At 36.9% G+C, this 19,757-nt stretch overlaps 1 protein-coding gene across 4 annotated transcripts in view; it reads right to left on the reverse strand.

Moving 5' to 3' along the window:
- LOC121386554 overlaps positions 1-19,757 on the reverse strand; it is a 204,627-nt gene that overhangs the window by 134,175 nt on the left and 50,695 nt on the right. For all 4 annotated transcript variants that reach the window (XM_041517505.1, XM_041517497.1, XM_041517513.1 and 1 more), the window contains 4 exons: positions 12,971-13,013; positions 3,011-3,221; positions 2,058-2,167; positions 948-1,075 (listed from right to left, as the gene is read on the reverse strand). In XM_041517505.1, the coding sequence (XP_041373439.1) occupies positions 948-1,075; positions 2,058-2,167; positions 3,011-3,221; positions 12,971-13,013 (492 nt within the window). The remainder of the gene's footprint in view (positions 1-947; positions 1,076-2,057; positions 2,168-3,010; positions 3,222-12,970; positions 13,014-19,757) is intronic.

Raw genomic sequence — 19,757 nt, forward strand, 5'->3', positions numbered from 1 at the left:
TATTTTCGTGCTTATATCCAATTAAGGTTCAAGCATGCTGTCCTGGGCACACACACCTCAGCTATCTGGGCTATCTGTCCAGGACAGTGGGTTAGTTGTTAATGTTAGTGGTTAGTGAGAGAGAAGAGGGTGTAGTGGCCTTACACCTACCCATTGAGTCATTAAAAACTTGCTCTGGGTGGAAGCTGGTACCGGGTTGCGAACCCAATATCTACCAGCCTTATGTCGGATGGCTTAACCATGACACCACCGAGGTCAGTGCCCAACACATTTTCGTATCTCCTAAGTTCACAGGCCATAACTCTGTCAAAAATGGTTAAATTGTCATGAAAGTCAAACATAATTTGTAACCATATGTGATAAAGCTCCACACAAAATTCCAGCTGAATATCTTGAGACACTGCCCCCTCCCCCAACCACCACCAAAAAAAAGTCTGAAAAATATATGTGGGACAGACAGACAGAGACAGAAGGACAGACAGACGGACAGAAGGATGAAGATTGAAAGTGATGACATAACCATACATATATATGTTAATGATGAAATATTTGTAACTAAAAACATTTTTCAAATTCCAAAGACAGTGAGGGGACGGGACACAGCCCAGTGGTAAAGCCTTCACTTGAAGCGTGGTAGGTTTAAGATCAATCCCCGTCGGTGGCCTCATTGGACTATTTCTTGTTCCAGCCAGTGCTCCACAATTGGTGTAACAAAGACCATGGTATATACTATCCTGTCTGTGGGATGGTGCATATAAAAGATCACTTGTTGCTAATCGAAAACAGCCCATGAAGTGGCGACAGCCGGTTTCCTCTCTATATCTGTGTGGTTCTTAACCATATGTCTGACGCCATATAACAGTAAATAAAAATGTGTTGAGTGCATTGTTAAATAAAACATTCCTTTCTTTCCTTCCTTCCTTCCAAAGACAGTGGCTAACTCTTACCCGATATGGCTATGTTGTGGTTGGCGCCACACGCAATGTCTTTCACCGGTTTCTCCACAGATATGTTGAAGTTCGGCACCACTGCTTCCTGATACGTGCCCACACCGATCTGACCATGAACATTGTTTCTGTAACAGTACAAACAAACATGGGTAGAAAAGAAATGCTGCTTTAATGATACATTGGCATACTGCTCACTGGCATAGGAAGTGTGTGTGTGTGTGTGGGGGGGGGGGGGGGGGGCACTTTTCAGTTTATATTTGCTTTATAATAGTGTAAAAGTGTGTAAATATATAAGTGTGCTCCCCACCCCTCCCACACTTTTTGGCACCTTCCTACTCCACTGCTGGTAGTTGGCAGTTATTAGTATTAAAGGGAATAGTGGCATCACACGAACTTACCGTTATTTATTTTCATCAACTACCATTAAAAGAAAACAAAAAACAAAACAAACTACCATTAAAGACTATTTCAGAAATGCTTAAATATCATAAAATATGCATAGAGATAGCAACTTTAATTATTTCTTGTACAGCAGAATTAAACATTCACACAAGCTCAAAAATCTAAACAAAATTACTGACAAGCCTATAGTAAAATTTATTACGATATTTTATACCAATTTGTTTTTCTTGGTCTGTGGGCCCATTGGGCTAGTTTTCATTTCGGCCAATGCATTATGACTGATATATCAAAGACTGTGGTATGTGCTATCTGTCACAGATTGAAAGTAGGGTCTGTGACTGTAACTCTTTCTGTTTAAAGACATATTTCTCCAAAAGTGGATAATAAATGAAAATTATATCAATGTTTGGAAATCAAATCTGGCTATCGAATCACCTAACTAAACCATGATGAAGTGAAATCCATGTCAATCCTCTTGGCAATACTAATTTTTAAATTATGGACCATTGCCATAATTCAATATTTTTTTTTACAAAATATCATTAGTAAGTGGAGTATGATGGTTATGTATATTGTTGAATAAAGTACATTTAGGGACAAATCAAATACATATCTTTCACATAATACTGTGTTAGGCCATTTAATAGGTCAGTTGTCTGTGACAATATGCCTTTAAAGTGCATACAGTCCATTGTCAGTACATACCCCATAGCTGCTAAAGTTCCATCTTTAAACAGAAACAGAGTGTGTTTGTCACCACACGACACCTTCATCACTGGTCGGTAAATCAAGAACTGTAGCAATGTGGGGCAAGGCTGGAAAACAAGAAATAAAAATTAATAACACAAACAGATCAACTTATAAAAACTCCAGCTTTGGAAATGTTTTAAAAAACTAATTTAAAAATAAATTGTAAAGCAACACAAACTACTTTTTGTTCTTGTCTGGTGGAGGGACTGTGAAAAATGTTGGTCGGTTTTGAATGCTTTCACTATACATGTGGCAACTAATGGAAACTACCCGGTACAAATATCAAAACCAAGATGGAGGACCTTTCAGCATAACATAAGTAATCAGGGCTGTCTGTCAGTTTAGTCATCCACTGAATTAACAAGAAGTTAATTAATGTCGAAGAGTAATGCATGTTTTAAGTTGACTGTAAGTCCAAGTGATGAAGGAAGGAAAAGAAGAAAAAGTTTTTTTAACGATGCACTCAACACATTTTATTTACGGTTATATGGTGTCGGACATATCCACAGAACCACACGGATATTGAAGGAGGAAACCTGCTGTCACCAATTCATGGGCTACTCTTATTGATTAGCAGCAAGGGATCTTTTATATGCACCATCCCATAGACAGGATAGCACATACCACGGCCTTTGATGTACCAGTTGTGGTGCACTGGCTTAAGCGAAAAATAGCCCAATGGGCCCACCGACGGGGATCGATCTCAAACCAACCACACATCAAGCGAGCGCTTTACCACTGGGCTATGTGTTGCCCCACCAAGTGATGACAAATTAAATCTTTCATACATCATATTTATATTGACACGTTTCAAAACATTATTATTAGCAATTAGCATTTAAGGTTTTAGAACTTGCATAGTGATCGAACTGCAATACAATACTGAACATGCAACTCTGTGTGTATACCTTATTTTCTTTGTAATTTATCTCTTTAAAGTTGTATCCAAGCTGGGCGTAGAAGTTATTGCCAAAAGCGTAGACATGTCCGTTTTCCAGCCACAGCATGGTGTGCCGTCCCCCACAGGCCACGCCTTTGACAGGAGTGAGTGCAGCATGCTCGGAGGGCAGGGTCAGGTGAGTGGGCTCCAGTAGTGTGTCATTACCATTACAGCCAAGTCTGTCAAACACATACATACATATATAAACATACATACATACATACATCCAGTAGTGTGTCATTACCATTACAGCCAAGTTTGTAAAACACATACATACATACATATATAAACATACACACATACATCCAGTAGTGTGTCATTACCATTACAGCCAAGTCTGTAAAACACATACATACATATATAAACATACACACATACATCCAGTAGTGTGTCATTACCATTACAGCCAAGTCTGTAAAACACATACATACATATATAAACATACATACATACATCCAGTAGTGTGTCATTACCATTACAGCCAAGTCTGTAAAACACATACATCCATATATAAACATACACACATACATCCAGTAGTGTGTCATTACCATTACAGCCAAGTCTGTAAAACACATACATCCATATATAAACATACACACATACATCCAGTAGTGTGTCATTACCATTACAGCCAAGTCTGTAAAACACATACATACATATATAAACATACACACATACATCCAGTAGTGTGTCATTACCATTACAGCCAAATCTGTAAAACACATACATACATATATAAACATACACACATACATCCAGTAGTGTGTCATTACCATTACAGCCAAGTCTGTAAAACACATACATACATATATAAACATACATATATACATACATCCAGTAGTGTGTCATTACCATTACAGCCAAGTCTGTAAAACACATACATACATATATAAACATACATACATACATCCAGTAGTGTGTCATTACCATTACAGCCAAGTCTGTAAAACACATACATACATATATAAACATACATACATACATACATCCAGTAGTGTGTCATTACCATTACAGCCAAGTCTGTAAAACACATACATACATATATAAACATACATATATACAATATATACATATACATACATACATACATACAATATATACATATATATATAGATATACACAGATAGATATACATACATAGATACATACATAGATACATACATACAAACAAACAAACAAACAAACAGTGAAACCCCTCTAAACCAGACACACTCAGAACAAAAAAACTGTCTGGTTTTAAATGGTATCCGGTTTAGAGAGGTTAATTTCTATACTGATTTTTAAAAAAGGACAGTGAAAAATTTCCGGTTTTAAATGGTATCCGGTTTAGAGAGGTTAATTTCTATACTGATTTTAAAAAAAGGACAGTGAAAAATGTCCGGTTTTAAATGGTATCCGGTTTAGAGAGGTTAATTTCTATACTGATTTTTAAAAAAGGACAGTGAAAAATGTCCGGTTTTAAATGGTATCCGGTTTAGAGAGGTTAATTTCTATACTGATTTTTAAAAAAGGACAGTGAAAAATGTCCGGTTTTAAATGGTATCCGGTTTAGAGAGGTTAATTTCTATACTGAATTTTAAAAAAGGACAGTGAAAAATGTCCGGTTTTAAATGGTATCCGGTTTAGAGAGGTTAATTTGTATACTGATTTTAAAAAAAGGACAGTGAAAAATGTCTGGTTTTGGGGGAATTCTGGTTTACAGAGGATTCGGTTTTTAGAGGTTTCACTCTATATATATATATACATGTGTATATACTGGTTTACTAAGGGTCTGAATTTTGGGGGTTTCACTGTATATATATATATATATATATATATATATATATATATATATATATATATATATATATATATATATATATATATATATACACACATGTGTATATACTGGTTTACTAAGGGTCTGAATTTTGGGGGTTTCACTGTATATATATATATATACATGTGTATATACTGGTTTACTAAGGGTCTGAATTTTGGGGGTTTCATTGTATATATATATATACATGTGTATATACTGGTTTACTAAGGGTCTGAATTTTTGGGGTTTCACTGTATATATATATATACATGTGTATATACTGGTTTACTAAGGGTCTGAACTTTGGGGGTTTCATTGTATATATATATATACATGTGTATATACTGGTTTACTAAGGTTCTGAATTTTGGGGGTTTCATTGTCTATATATATATACATGTGTATATACTGGTTTACTAAGGGTCTGAATGTTGGGGGTTTCACTACATATCAGTGTGAGTGTGTGAGTATTAAAAATATATATTGAAAATAGGTAATTTAATTAAATAAATAAATAATTAAGTACATAAATAAATAGAATAATGAATGAATGAATGAATGTTATTTTCTTGTACTGGTACTGTTAACAGGCACCTCATTAAAATGCAGTCAAGCAATATTATGCTAGTCTTTCATTTGTTGCAAGTTACTTTTAACAAGTAATGCTAGTACATGTATGTCTGTCTGTCCCATTAATCCTGGCTTAATGGTTAACTTTCAGTGTTATGTTTTCTCATTCCAGCCAGTGATCTACAACTGGTGCAACAAAGGTTGTGGTATGTACTATCCTGTCTGTGGGATGGTGTATATAAAAGATGCCTTGCTGCTTATCCAAAAAGAGTAGCCTATGAAGTGGCAACAGCAGGTTTCCTCTCTCAATATCTGTGTGGTCCTTAACACATTTTATTTACAGATATATGGGGTCAGACCTATGGTTAAGAACCACACATATATTGAGAGAGGAAACCCGCTGTCCCCACTCCATGGGCTACTTTTTTAAAATTAGAAGCAAGGGATCTTTTATATGCACCATCCCATAGACAGGACAGTACATGCCATGGCCTTTGTTACACCAGTTGTGGAGCACTGGCTGGAACGAGAAATAGCCCAATGGGCCCACCGACAGGAATCGATCCTAGATCGATCACACATCAGGCGAGCGCTGAATTCTGTGAAATGATAAATGGTATATGAACCTGAAATTCTCCTCAATCTTAATATAACACGTGTGTTAATCCCTTGTTAAAAAGGGGCGAGACGTAGCCCAGTGGTAAAGCGCTCACTTGATGCACGGTCGGTTTGGGATTGATCCTCGTCAGTGGGCCCATTGGGCTATTTCTCGCTCTAGCCAGTGCACCACGATTGGTACACCAAAGGCCGTGGTATGTGCTATCCTGTCTATGGGATGGTGGATATAAAATATCCCTTGCTGCCAATAGAAAAAAGAGTAGTCCATGTAGTGGTGACAGCGGGTTTCCTCCCCCAATATCTGTGTGGTCCTCAACCATACGTCTGATGCCATATAATCATAAATAAAATGTGTTGAGTGTGTCGTTAAATGAAACATTTCCTTTCTTTGTTAAATAAAACATTTCCTTTCTTCATTAAATAAAACATTTCCTTTCTTCATTAAATAAAACATTTCCTTCCTTCCGTTGTTAAAAAATAACTAAATTTACAGTTGAAAACTGTATTTGTGTTTCTTTTGGAATTCACTATCAGTTAATTTTTAAAAACTGTAAAAAAATTCTAGAGAGTTTATCATACACTTCTGTTGTGTACACACAGTGAACGAAAACCTAACTGTCCAATCTTCGTTTACAATCACAAAAACATCTCAACTATTTGTAGTTGATCATGAAGTCCACCGAGCAATGAACCAACAGCTAACAGACAAAACCATTTCTTCCAAGTGATTTCCCCCAATTAACTGACAATCCTCCCTCCCCTGCCCACCTCCACCGCGATAGCTGCATTTATCCCAATTAGGAAACTGTCCTGGCTTCTGGAACACCACCTCCCATCTGGTGGCAGCGTTTCTGCCCGATTACCCACCATTTAAGCCATTAAGGCCAGCAAAATGTTTTTTGTCTGGATAAACACGACAACCAAATTACTACAACATCAAATGTTAAAGCGATAGACAATCAAGTTGGACGGGGAGGAAAAAAAAAAAAAAAACAGAAAGGAAAAAACAAATTAAAAAACCCCAACCATGAACTAATGCAGACAGTTGAATTGAGATTGGCTGAAGAACGGACCCTAGAGATTTTTTGTGAGTGGCTTCTAAAAACAATTTCTCTCCTCTGACACCGAAGAGCCATGACGGGCCGGCACCTGGCACGGTGTGGTAATCAAGGGGTAAGTAGTCGGTGACCGCAAAAAGACCGGAGTCTCGACCCAGGAGACCCTGACGAGGCAGGTTCAGGGAAGGAAAAACTTCTATTACATTAATTCCATTTGATTGCAAATGGTCGGCACGCGTTCCCTGGTGATTCGTACAACATCAAACTCGTCAGAGAGATTATTTTTTTATGGACTCTGTGTCAGCTTTTTATTAGGTTACAGCCTGCACCTGGGGGCCTGTGTCCTTCCTCATTGTACTCTAATTAATCTGTGTGTGCGGCAGTAATATTTCTGCCGGAGATATACAGACCACTGGCTGGTCGTTGTGGTGCAGACAGGGTCAGTTTTATTGCAGTGGCTGTAAACCCATCTGAGAAAAGCCAGACAGCGCTGTGGTCTGCTCCCAGCAGGAAGAGCTCTACGAGATGTAAAAGGAGATGATCACGACACAATCGTAATTGCCAATCCAATCTAGTTTGGGTGTTTGTTGAAACGGCTCTTCAATGGGGAGGTAAGACACGGGCAGACATAGGTCATGTACGGGATCATGTAGCGCGATTTGTGATTGCACAGAGGCGAGGCCCGGTTAATTACGGATCTGACAAAACATCAGTCTCAAACCCTGCTCCCTGCTCGACATCCCAGCGCTCCACAGTTAACCCTTGCTAACCTGCAGCAGCCCGAGAGGCCACCAGATTCAAGATTGAGGTCCGAAAACCCTATGACTTGACCTGTTCTGTTCCGAGCATCTCGGCACCATGTCCCCGAGACTGATAAGCCGTGATTACCATTAGCCTCCGTAATAGAAACAGAGTTATGTTTTTGATGTTGCATTGATCACTGCCATGCGACGGTGACAAATGGCGTTATGTTCCTAATGCCCCGTGTACATATGCTTAATAAATCCATCATCAAACGCTGACACCTCTTCGATGTTTGTCAAATTGGTCAGAAGATCGGGACCGCCGATACAGACTGTCGATCCATAAGTTGTAATCCGACCAGATTACGACACTAAATGTCAATTGCAGCTTCTCATGTTTAAGTAATCCCCTTGAAAAAATCTGATTGATCGCTGATAGGGGATGAGAATTGTTTCTGCCAGACTGCAGAGTATCAATACGATCGACACGGCACTCTCCCTCCACGGCAGATTGCCCACTGATCCGCGGCAAGGCAATTATCGGAATTGTAAGAAAACAAAATGTTAATTTGTACAGCTACTTGTGTATGAAGCATTGATCTGTTACTTGGCTTTAATTCACTGCGCTACACAGAGAGGCATGTGTTTGTTAGTGTTTTAAATGTAAGCTTTAAACTCCTTGTGATTAGCTTCATATACATGAACAAAAACAAGTACAGTGAAACCCCTCTAAACCGGACACCCTCGGGACCAAGTAAAATATCTGGTTTTAAGAGGTATTCGGTTTAGAGAGGTCAAGTTCTGTACTGATTTAAAAAAACGGACCATGAAAAATGTCCGGTTTAGGGGGAATTCCGGTTTACAGAGGGTCCGGTTTTGAGAGGTTTCACTGTAGTTTGTTTTGTTTAATGACACCACTAGAGCACATTGATTTATTAATCATCTGCTCTTGAATGTCGCTACATTTTTTTTCCATTAGTAACGAAGGATCTTTTATATGTACCATCCCATAATGAACAAGGTGCTTAAGATTGTATTAAAGTTGTTTAGGTTTTTTAACGACACCACTAGAGCACAATGATTTATTAACTTCATCGGCTACTGGATGTCAAACATTTGGTAACTTTGACACATAGTCTTAGCGAGACAACCTGTTACATTTTGTTTCATTAGTAGTAAGAGATCCTTTATATACACCATCTCACAGACAGGATAGCACATACCACAGCTTTTGATATACGAGTTGTGGTGCACTGGTTGTAACAAGAAATAACTCAATGGGTCCACCGACGGGGATCGATCCTAGACCGACTGTGCATCAGGCAAGCACTTTACCACTGGGCCATGTCCCACCCCCTTATATACATGTATGTATGTGTGTGTGTGTGTGTGTGTGTGTGTGTGTGTGTTTGTATATATATATATATGTATAGGTAGTAGTCTACCAAATAGCATCTCATCCAGGTAAAATTTGAGGTACACCCTTCTTTTGATACAGCACTTCATGGTTCCTCGAATGCCATTGGTGACATATGTGACAGGACTTGTAATAAAGTGTTGTTTTATGTGACCAAAACCTTTTGCTGTGATTTGATTTGAACCAGTGTTAGTGTACCACGTAATGTGACGCTTGAAAGATAGGTGGGATGTCTTTAAAAATAAGCTTGTCAATTTTTGTGCGGGACTGCAGTTGTGAAGGACGCTTCCTGTTATCTCAGAAACTAGCAGCTTGACCCCCCTCATTTTCTGTGATTTATTTCAAGGGTGAGGTGTTCTAGCATTTATATATGTTTTGTGTATGTTGATTGATACATTGCATGTAACAGTTATAGCCCAATATGTTACTATAGTCGTCTATGGGATTTTATTTGGTGTTATACATTTATTACATACCCATTAAATCTTACTATATAAATACAGCTCTGAATACAAGAATTGAATACAACTTTCCGTATTCAACTCAACTGCCGGAACTATACCGTATTCAACGCTACTATTTATAGCACATGGTTACCGGGAATGCCCTTCGCGATATGTAAACAAAGTTTGTGCTTGGTTTGTTTAAAATGTTATTTTGTGGAAAATTTAAACTAAAAACAGACGAAAACGGTGACAAATATTTACAATTTAATGAACGCGATACCAAAACTTGAGACGGGAACACTACTAACCAACGAGCTTTTAATCCACGATAGTTAGGCCTAAGGTCGACGACAGTCACTTTTTGGACCCTTGTTTTGGTTTCGTTACATCGTACACAATTCTTATTCTTTTTGAATAAATAAAACATCTCCAACCGTAATTTTGTGATATGATATATTTGACAAAAGGTACGTTTTTTCTTTCATCTTTCAAAACTTCAAATTAATATTTTGTCCAGAATTATGAAAAAAATAAATAAATACCGACCTGTAAACAGCGTTGTCTGCTTATTATAGGAATTTGACAGGGGTCAAGGTTAGTAGACTAGTTTTTATTTTAATGTGGCGCAGTATTGTAATAATACAGCTAATTTTGAATTTAAATGACGTCAGTATTCCAATGACGTCACTTTGCATCTCCTTACAATAACCATAAACTGGGTACATGACGTTTCCTTTTTGGAAATTTTCCAATGTAAAATTGCTATAGAATTTTTTTTTTTCTTAACATTACTAATGCACCTGGATGTCTTTGAACAAAATCTTGTGATTAAAAAATTGCACCTTTTACAAAATATGGATTTCTAGTGAAGTTACGGTAAGATATGCTACATTTATTGTGTACGAAGCCAAAACAAGGGTGCGAAAAGTGACTGTCGTTGACTTTAGCAACAATGCCGTCTCCTCACGTAAAAAACTTGAATGAACTGTCAACCGGATTATTCAGTGGAGCGATGATTTATGGAGGCACACTTAATATAAACTTAAACTTTTCAGCAACGAATAATTCCATGAACATCAATAAATGAAAACACACCGATGACGACTCAGACACTGAGTGAACAATTCTTGACATTTTTCTTCGTTGATAAAACTGGCACGCTGAAGGTTTTCTGACGTATTACGAGCAAATTAAATATTATATTGTTCGTGAATTTTAGCTATTACATTGTCTTTAAAAGGCATTTCAAACAATATCATTAAAATTATAGGTAACTTTTCACTCGTTCTTTCTTATTTCTGTTTATTGTTTAAATAGAACTATATTCCTATGTGTAATAATTGGTGGTTCGTCGTTCTGCGTAGTAACACAGCTGACCTAGTTGTGTAAATTTAGAAATCCCTGTCATTAGCTAGCAGTGTTACAATTTCTAAATTATTATTTTGAAAAAAAAATCCAATTTAGGGTATGTAATAAATACAAAACTACATATATGTGGTTTTCTTATTTCTGTATTCCACTCGTGTATTTCCTACCGGAAACCCCTCTGCCTGCGGCATCGGGGTTTCCTGCAGGAAATACACTCGTGGAATACAGAAATCAGAAAACCACATATATGTAGTTTTGTCTATGTACACCTTATATGATTACTTATATTAGTATTTAAAGGCACTATCCCAAGTTTGCTGCCACAGTAACATCTTTACAACATACAGAGCACATTTAATGACTAACATTACAAAACAAGGTGTTTGTTGTCACCCTAATGTTTATATACGCTCAAATCAGATTTTACCTTGCAATCATTTTGTATGTAAAATATAATATAAATATAATATAAAGTAACATGAAAAATAACTGCTACAAACATTAGAACATGACCACAAGCACATTGGATAAACGATGTGTAATTTTAGTTGCCAGAAAGACTGTTAGTTAGAATCATCTTAGAATGGCTGCAAACTGAAGACAGTGCATTTAACATGACACTCGGTGCCCTATACTCGACTCTACTAGTATCTCATTCAGGCACCAATCTAGTGACTTCTCAATTCCCAGATGATGACATAACTGATTGTAGTCATGCATTAATGTTGTGATGACATGTATAGAACATCCAAACCGCGTGGGGAGGGATGTAGCCCAGTGGTAAAGCGCTCGCTTGATGTGCCGTCAGTTTGGGATCGACCCCCCTTGGTGGGCCCATTGGGCTATTTCTCGTTCCAGCAAGTGCTCCACAACTGGTGTAACAAAGGCTGTGGTATGTACTATTCTGTCTGTGGGATGGTGAATGCAAAAAATCCCTTGCTGCTAATCAAAAAGAGTAGCCCATGAAGTGGCAGCAGCAGGTTTATGTCTATATCTGTGTGGTCCTTAACCATATGTCTGTAAATAAATGTCAAAATGGGCCTTAAATGTTCACAAGACATTGACACAAAAACAAACAGGATTCATACTTATTAACTGTAAATAAATGTCAAAATGGGCCTTACATGTTCACAAGACATTGACACAAAAACAAACGGGATTCATACTTATTAACTGTAAATAAATGTCAAAATGGGCCTTACATGTTCACAAGACATTGACACAAAAACAAACGGGATTCATACTTATTAACTGTAAATAAATGTCAAAATGGGCCTTACATGTTCACAAGACATTGACACAAAACCAAATGGGATTCATACTTATTAACGTACAACTCTGTTTCTTTTGTCGTTAAGTTTATGTGAAAATTTACAAATAAGTCAAACTACGAAATGTAAATAAACAAATACAGGACTTTTGTGTATATATATGGTAATTATGGAATGGCAGGATGTAGGACCATTAAGACACTGTATATACATGGTAATTGTGGAAAGACAGGATGTAGGACCATTAAGACACTGTATATACATGGTAATTGTGGAAAGGCAGGATGTAGGACCATTAAGACACTGTATATACATGGTAATTGTGGAAAGGCAGGATGTAGGACCATTAAGACACTGTATATACATGGTAATTGTGGAAAGGCAGGATGTAGGACCATTAAGACACTGTATATACATGGTAATTGTGGAAAGGCAGGATGTAGGACCATTAAGACACTGTATATACATGGTAATTGTGGAAAGGCAGGATGTAGGACCATTAAGACACTGTATATACATGGTAATTGTGGAATGGCAGGATGTAGGACCATTAAGACACTGTATATACATGGTAATTGTGGAATGGCAGGATGTAGGACCATTAAGACACTGTTCATTAAATATCTAAATACTCACTGTCCACTGTTTCCATTGCCCCAAACCAAAATCTCGTTGGAATCTGTAAATACAAAGAAAGAAATGTTTTATTTAACGACGCACACTCAACGCATTTTATTTACGGTTATATGGCATCAGACATATGGTTATGGACCACACAGATATTTTTTTGAGAGGAAACCCACTGTCGCCACTACATAGGCTACTCTTTCCGATTAGCAGCAAGGGATCTTTTATTTGCGCTTCCCACAGGCAGGATAGCACAAACCATAGCCTTTGTTAAACCAGTTATGGATCACTGGTCAGTGCAAGTGGTTTACACCTACCCACTGAGCCTTGCGGAGCACTCACTCAGGGTTTGGAGTTGGTATCTGGATTAAAAATCCCATGCCTCGACTGGGATCCGAACCCAGTACCTACCAGCTTGTAGACCAATGGCCTAACTACGACGCCGGTCTGTAAATACAAGTGCATTTAGTGTTATTCATTCATGGAATATTCAGTGAAACAGTCTGACAACACCACCACCAGAGGTTAGTATATCGCCACTGCCACATGTGGGGATTATTTCTTGAGGCTACAAATGAAAAAAAAAAAAGATGAAAAAAAATAGAGACATATACATGGACACACACACACACACACACACACACACACACACACACACACACACACACACACACACACAGAGAAGACACAATATATACAGACACACACACACACACACACACCACACATACACACAAACACCTAAAACATTTTTTAATTAATCTTTCTGTAGGCCAAGTGTTTGAGTTAGGGTTAACATGGGGTTGGGGTGTCATTAAACATATGATACACTCCATACCTTCTTCAGCCGATTCATCAAAATTGCCCTAGCTTATTTTTGTATTTCAGTCATGGTTTTCATTTTTCAGCAGTACAAAGTAATTAATATATGTGTAATAATAAACTCTACCATGGTGGGTTGAATAAACCACCGTTTTTGTAAGGACATGTATACATTTTGAGGTAAATTTTGTGGGACCGTTTAATATGTCAAGAGGTTTGTGACCTTGCCTTTAACTAATTTAGACAAATTAATATTCATTAACATCAGCTGATTACAACAGAGTGGGATGGGGTGGAGTCCTAGAACATATTCTAGAAACCTATCGCCAAAAATATCCATCATTGTCTACATTAGTATCTAGGCTTTGTAGAGGGAGGAATGAATGAATGAATGAATGAATGAATGAATGATAGAATGAATGAATGAATGATAGAATGAATGAATGATAGAATGAATGAATGATAGAATGAATGAATGAATGAATGAATGAATGATAGAATGAATGAATGAATGATAGAATGAATGAATGAATGAATGAATGAATGAATGAATGATAGAATGAATGAATGATAGAATGAATGAATGATAGAATGAATGAATGAATGAATGATAGAATGAATGAATGAATGAATGAATGAATGAGGCATCTGACAATTGAAAAGGTTTGCGTAACCCATTTATTAGATGTGCAAGAACACATTCAGGTCAACCATTATTGTTTTGTTAAAAGTCCTTAATTTAATGTGTAAATGAAAAATACATTTGTGTGAGCGATGCACAAATGAAACAATCATTCTCACAAGTTTCTGGGGCCTGTGAATGAATGAATGAACAAATGAATGAACAACACCCCAGCATGTATGAAGGAAATGTTTTATTTAACGACACACTCAACACATTTTATTTACGGTTATATGGCATCAGACATATGGTTAAGTACCACACAAATATTGAGAGAGGAAACCCGTTGTCGCCACTTCATAGGCTATGCTTTTTGATTAGCAGCAAGGGATCTTTTATATGCACCATCCCACAGACAGGATAGTACATACCACGGCCTTTGTTACACCATTTGTAGAGCACTGGCTAGAACAGGAAATAGCCCAATAGGTCCGCCGACTGGGATCGATCCTAGACCGACCGCGCATAAAGTGAATACTTTACCACTGGCCTACGTCTCGCCCCTTGCATGAATGAATGATTGAATGAAAGATAGAATGGATGAATTGTTAACAACACCCCAGCATGAAAAACACATCGGCTATTGGGTTATAGAGAAAGAAACAGAGATTATCTAGTTTACAATTGCAATTGGCTTTTCTATTTTATTTCAAATACTGGTAGACACATAGAATTTAATAGTTTACATCAACCATTACATTAATCTCTACATCCAACGGTATAATACACCTGTATACTGTTTCTTGAAAACTTGCCAAACAGCTGATGGTTGAGTTAAAATAAAGATGACACATTTCCATTTATTCAAATGCATTTCAATTAAAAAAAAAAAAAAAAATTCAAACAGCCCATGTTTTAAATCGTAAAAGTCTTCTAGGAATAACACCATACAGTACTGCAGAAAAATATTTCTACATTATCGCTTTAGACGCATTTCAATAAGATCCATAAAAAAAGTAAAAAGAGATGAAAAAAAAATAACACGTACATTCAGTGGTTCGCGAAAACTAATTTTCTCCGAGTTCTAAAATAATAAATTGCATTATTTTGCACCAAGCATAAAGCCGGGTCTGAGTTATATTCCATTGGAAAAAGGAAGGAAATTTGGTAGAAATTTCATTTACAAGTTTTCCATGCAAAATGGTCGCGGTCCATCACCCTTGACATTTCCTTTGACAACAATCTTGACTCGTATTGCAATTCGATAGATTATGGCAATAGGTTCGTGGCCTTGGGCCGTGATCAAATATCTTGTCGGACCCCAAATCTGCGGCATCCAGATCAAAATTAAACTTCATGTTTGTGCGCACTGAATCGTGGCAATATTGACGAAATCCCGGATGAAATATTGGGCTTTGCTTTCATGACAACATTCTGCCTGGCAGCTAGAAGGGCAGGCCGTAATATCTTTGGGTCAACGCATATATGAGCTCCGACAGTCAACCCTGAATTACTCGGGTAACAGGATCAGGACTCTTGTCATATCCAAACAATAAATCGGGGCACACGAGGTGATGAAGGATCAGGCAGCGCCATCTAGCGGGCGGTGGGAGCTAATTGCTATTCTGGCTTTCGCGTGATTGACACAACCTCCGAAATGGAAGCCAAGCAAAAATCTGCACTTTTGATTATCTCCGAGGATAAAAACGGGTTGCGAGGTCCGACACGGCAATGTTATTCACGATATACAGCGCCTGTCATCAAACGGCAGCAAATCTCGACACAGACACGAAAATGTTTTTACAGTAATCAGTGGTGCTCCCTACTTTATGGAAGGAAATAATGCGACATCGATTGCAATTTGCGATATTCTCGGGCCAGATGAGGCCATTTCTTTACACACTGGGAGAGCATGCTAAACGAGTTCTGCTTAACGATCCCGTCTGAATGAAATGAAGAATCCGACAGAACACTCACAAAATCTCATCCGTATAAAAAAACAATAAAACGTTGCTGTAATGTCTCACCTTTTAAACTCTGGCTGCAATTTATGCCCATTCATTTTCAGACCTTATATTTGCCTGCGTTTCTCACTGTTTAATACAGCAGTGATTGAAGTCGGACTTATATTTGCCTGCGTTTCTCACTGTTTAATACAGCAGTGATTGAAGTCGGACTTATATTTGCCTGCGTTTCTCACTGTTTAATACAGCAGTGATTGAAGTCGGACTTATATTTGCCTGCGTTTCTCACTGTTTATTTACAGCAGTGATTGAAGTCGGTTTGCCTGCGTTTCTCACTGTTTAATACAGCAGTGATTGAAGTCCGACTTATATTTGCCTGCGTTTCTCACTGTTTAATACAGCAGTGATTGAAGTCAGACTTATATTTGCCTGCGTTTCTCACTGTTTAATACAGCAGTGATTGAAGTCAGACTTATATTTGCCTGCGTTTCTCACTGTTTAATACAGCAGTGATTGAAGTCAGACTTATATTTGCCTGCGTTTCTCACTGTTTAATACAGCAGTGATTGAAGTCAGACTTATATTTGCCTGCGTTTCTCACTGTTTAATACAGCAGTGATTGAAGTCGGACTTTTATTAGCAATCCCTCTGTCCTCCCACCCTCCAATCTCAAAAAACTCCAAAACAAAATGAAACAAATAAATAAAAAATACTTTTTTCATAACCCTGATTTTTTTTGTTTGGAATTTGTTTTGTTTTGTTTTTTTTGGTGGTGGTTTTTTAATTATTATTATTTTTGGGGTGGGTTTCTTGGTGTTTTAAAATCTAATCTGTTTATGGAATTGGCAAAGTTTCTGTAAATGAGCACCAACAAAACTTTTCCCAAAGACATCAGGTAAACTTGTAAAAAACAAAAAATCAGAATTAGTTAACTTTAATATAAAATATTGCTAAATTGCTCAATGAACTTGATACATCCCTTCTGATTTTTATACTTTGGAGTAATCAAATTGAATATGTGTTAATGTACAGGTTATGGCAATACGTCGTAACACCAGTGGCGTAGAGTGGGCAGGGCCACCGGGACAGTTGTCCTGGGTGCACAATTCTGGTGGAACGGACTCGGGGAGTGCCAACGGTCCACTGGCTAGGGGACGCAATACTTGCCTTGCCCCGGATGCTGGCAACCCACGCTACGCCACTGCATAACACTAATTACTGATGCATTCAGTTCTAGGTTTGTCTCTCAAGTGAAATGAAAAGTTTTGGTACAGAAAAATACAACAGTGCAAATGAATAGCAGGATAAAACCTGTTAAGTCCATAAAATCTTGATTGCACAAAAAAAAACACATTCCCCACAGCCCCCATTAACAACAATGATTGTTGTTTAAATGCATACCGATGGATGGATGTTTGGACAATGACTGTACAGCGCCAGCAAGATGTTTGTTAGTCATCGACTAAAAAAACTTTGGCTCTTTACTTCGCTTAACAGCATATTAGCTGAAAAGCAGAATCGAAGCAACCTCAAATAACCTACTTGCCCACCTCAGGTATATACAGATTTGATGTACACACCAACACCATAGGTGACCTGCAGTGTACAAGTGTGTACGTCAAATCCCTATGTGTAAATTGCTGGCACAAGCTACTGTATACTGCGTAATTGTTTTTGTATGTGATATATAATTATGTATGTTTCATGAATCACTGATTTGAAATAAAATGTATTATTACATGTATTATTATTTAAAACCCCCCAAAGCTTTGTGGGCTTTTTTAAAAAGTAACTTCACATACCAGTATATATAATTGGTTTATAACAATCACATTAAGGGAATTTAAATCATTTTGTGATAACCACTGTACATGCAGCCTTACTCAATATTTCAACCAAGATATTTATGTGGTTATTTAAAATTTTGTTATAGTTTTTTTCACTAATTTTGGAACAAGTTTTATAAAAAAACCCATTCATGCGTTTATTAGCAAGGGAATTAACTCCAAATTGAGGTCTTGATCTAAATACCAACAGCACACAAGTATGGATCAAATGATTATGCACTATAGCAGGCATAGATGCTGAACTTATTCAATGTGAATTGGATAGAATTATGTGAACCTGCAGTCAAACTTTCCTCATTTTACCATAACATGCTCACCCAACCACAAAAACTCTGTACAAACTGAGTCATTTGGCTGTATCTTCTCACTTTGAAGTGACAGCATTACTGTACTTGTTAATATAATATGGTAATAATAACAAACTACTTAAAAAGACAGGGTAATATAATTACATTTCTGTTACACTCAATTCAATTTAACGTCATCCCATTGGTCCAACAGTAACAATGTTAGTTTGTTCATTTCTCGATGAATGTAACAATAACATCATCAAAAAACGTCATATCTTTTGACGTCACTTTATATTGGTGCTTTGTCTTATTGAGCATTATTGTTTAGAAAAAAAAAAAAAAAAAAAAAAAAAAAACTTTTAGTGTTAATAAGTATGTTTCAAATTTAATTATAAGTATTGTCTGTTATTTATTTTACCTTCATCTGGGTATCAACAAAACCAAAAAAAATCATCCACAAATTTGTGTGAACTGCATCACTGATTCACACATTTTTGTAGATTATTAATTTTTGTTCATACCCCGGTGAACATAAAAGAAATAACAGACAATCCTTAATTAAATTCTATAGTACTTAACGTACTTGCAAGTTATCAAATGGAACTTTGGAAAGACAATTTTCCATTTCAAATTTTCTTTTGTGAATACCTATTTCCTAAAGCAGGCATATTGTGCTGATACTATTAGATATGATATATAGTGTGGTCTACGGTACCTACAATATCCCTCTGAATAAAGTCAAATTTAATGTTCGCTACTAAAAATACAAATTAAAACCAATTTATGGAATAGAAATATGTATGTATTAAAGCAAATAACCTCCGGCTGGGTCTAAGTTTGAGTTGCACCTAACTTTTAATGGAGCAGTTAGCAGTTAAGTCCTGTCATTGGTGATAAATGTAACACAGAACAAGTGACAATTTTAGTGTGGAACTAGGGTAGTCATAGACTCTACCCATTATTTCTGAAAAGAGCAGCTTAACCCTCAATTTTAGCCATGTATGTTACTACTGTTGTCTATGGGATATTAAATTGTGACCTAACTGAAGCTGTCAAATATTAAACTTAAAATGTACACAGACTTATAAAGCTTTGATCAATAACTTTACATACCTAGATATTTATTTATTCAGCTTGATTAATTGACTGCAGAAAAATCATACAACAAAGTATGAATATGGAACATGTAAACCTACATATTAAAAATAAAAAATATTTTTAGAAATGTATTATTAAGACCAGTAAGAAAAA

The sequence above is a fragment of the Gigantopelta aegis genome, chromosome 2 (genome assembly GCF_016097555.1).
Source record: "Gigantopelta aegis isolate Gae_Host chromosome 2, Gae_host_genome, whole genome shotgun sequence".
In the NCBI taxonomy this organism is placed as follows: domain Eukaryota; kingdom Metazoa; phylum Mollusca; class Gastropoda; order Neomphalida; family Peltospiridae; genus Gigantopelta; species Gigantopelta aegis.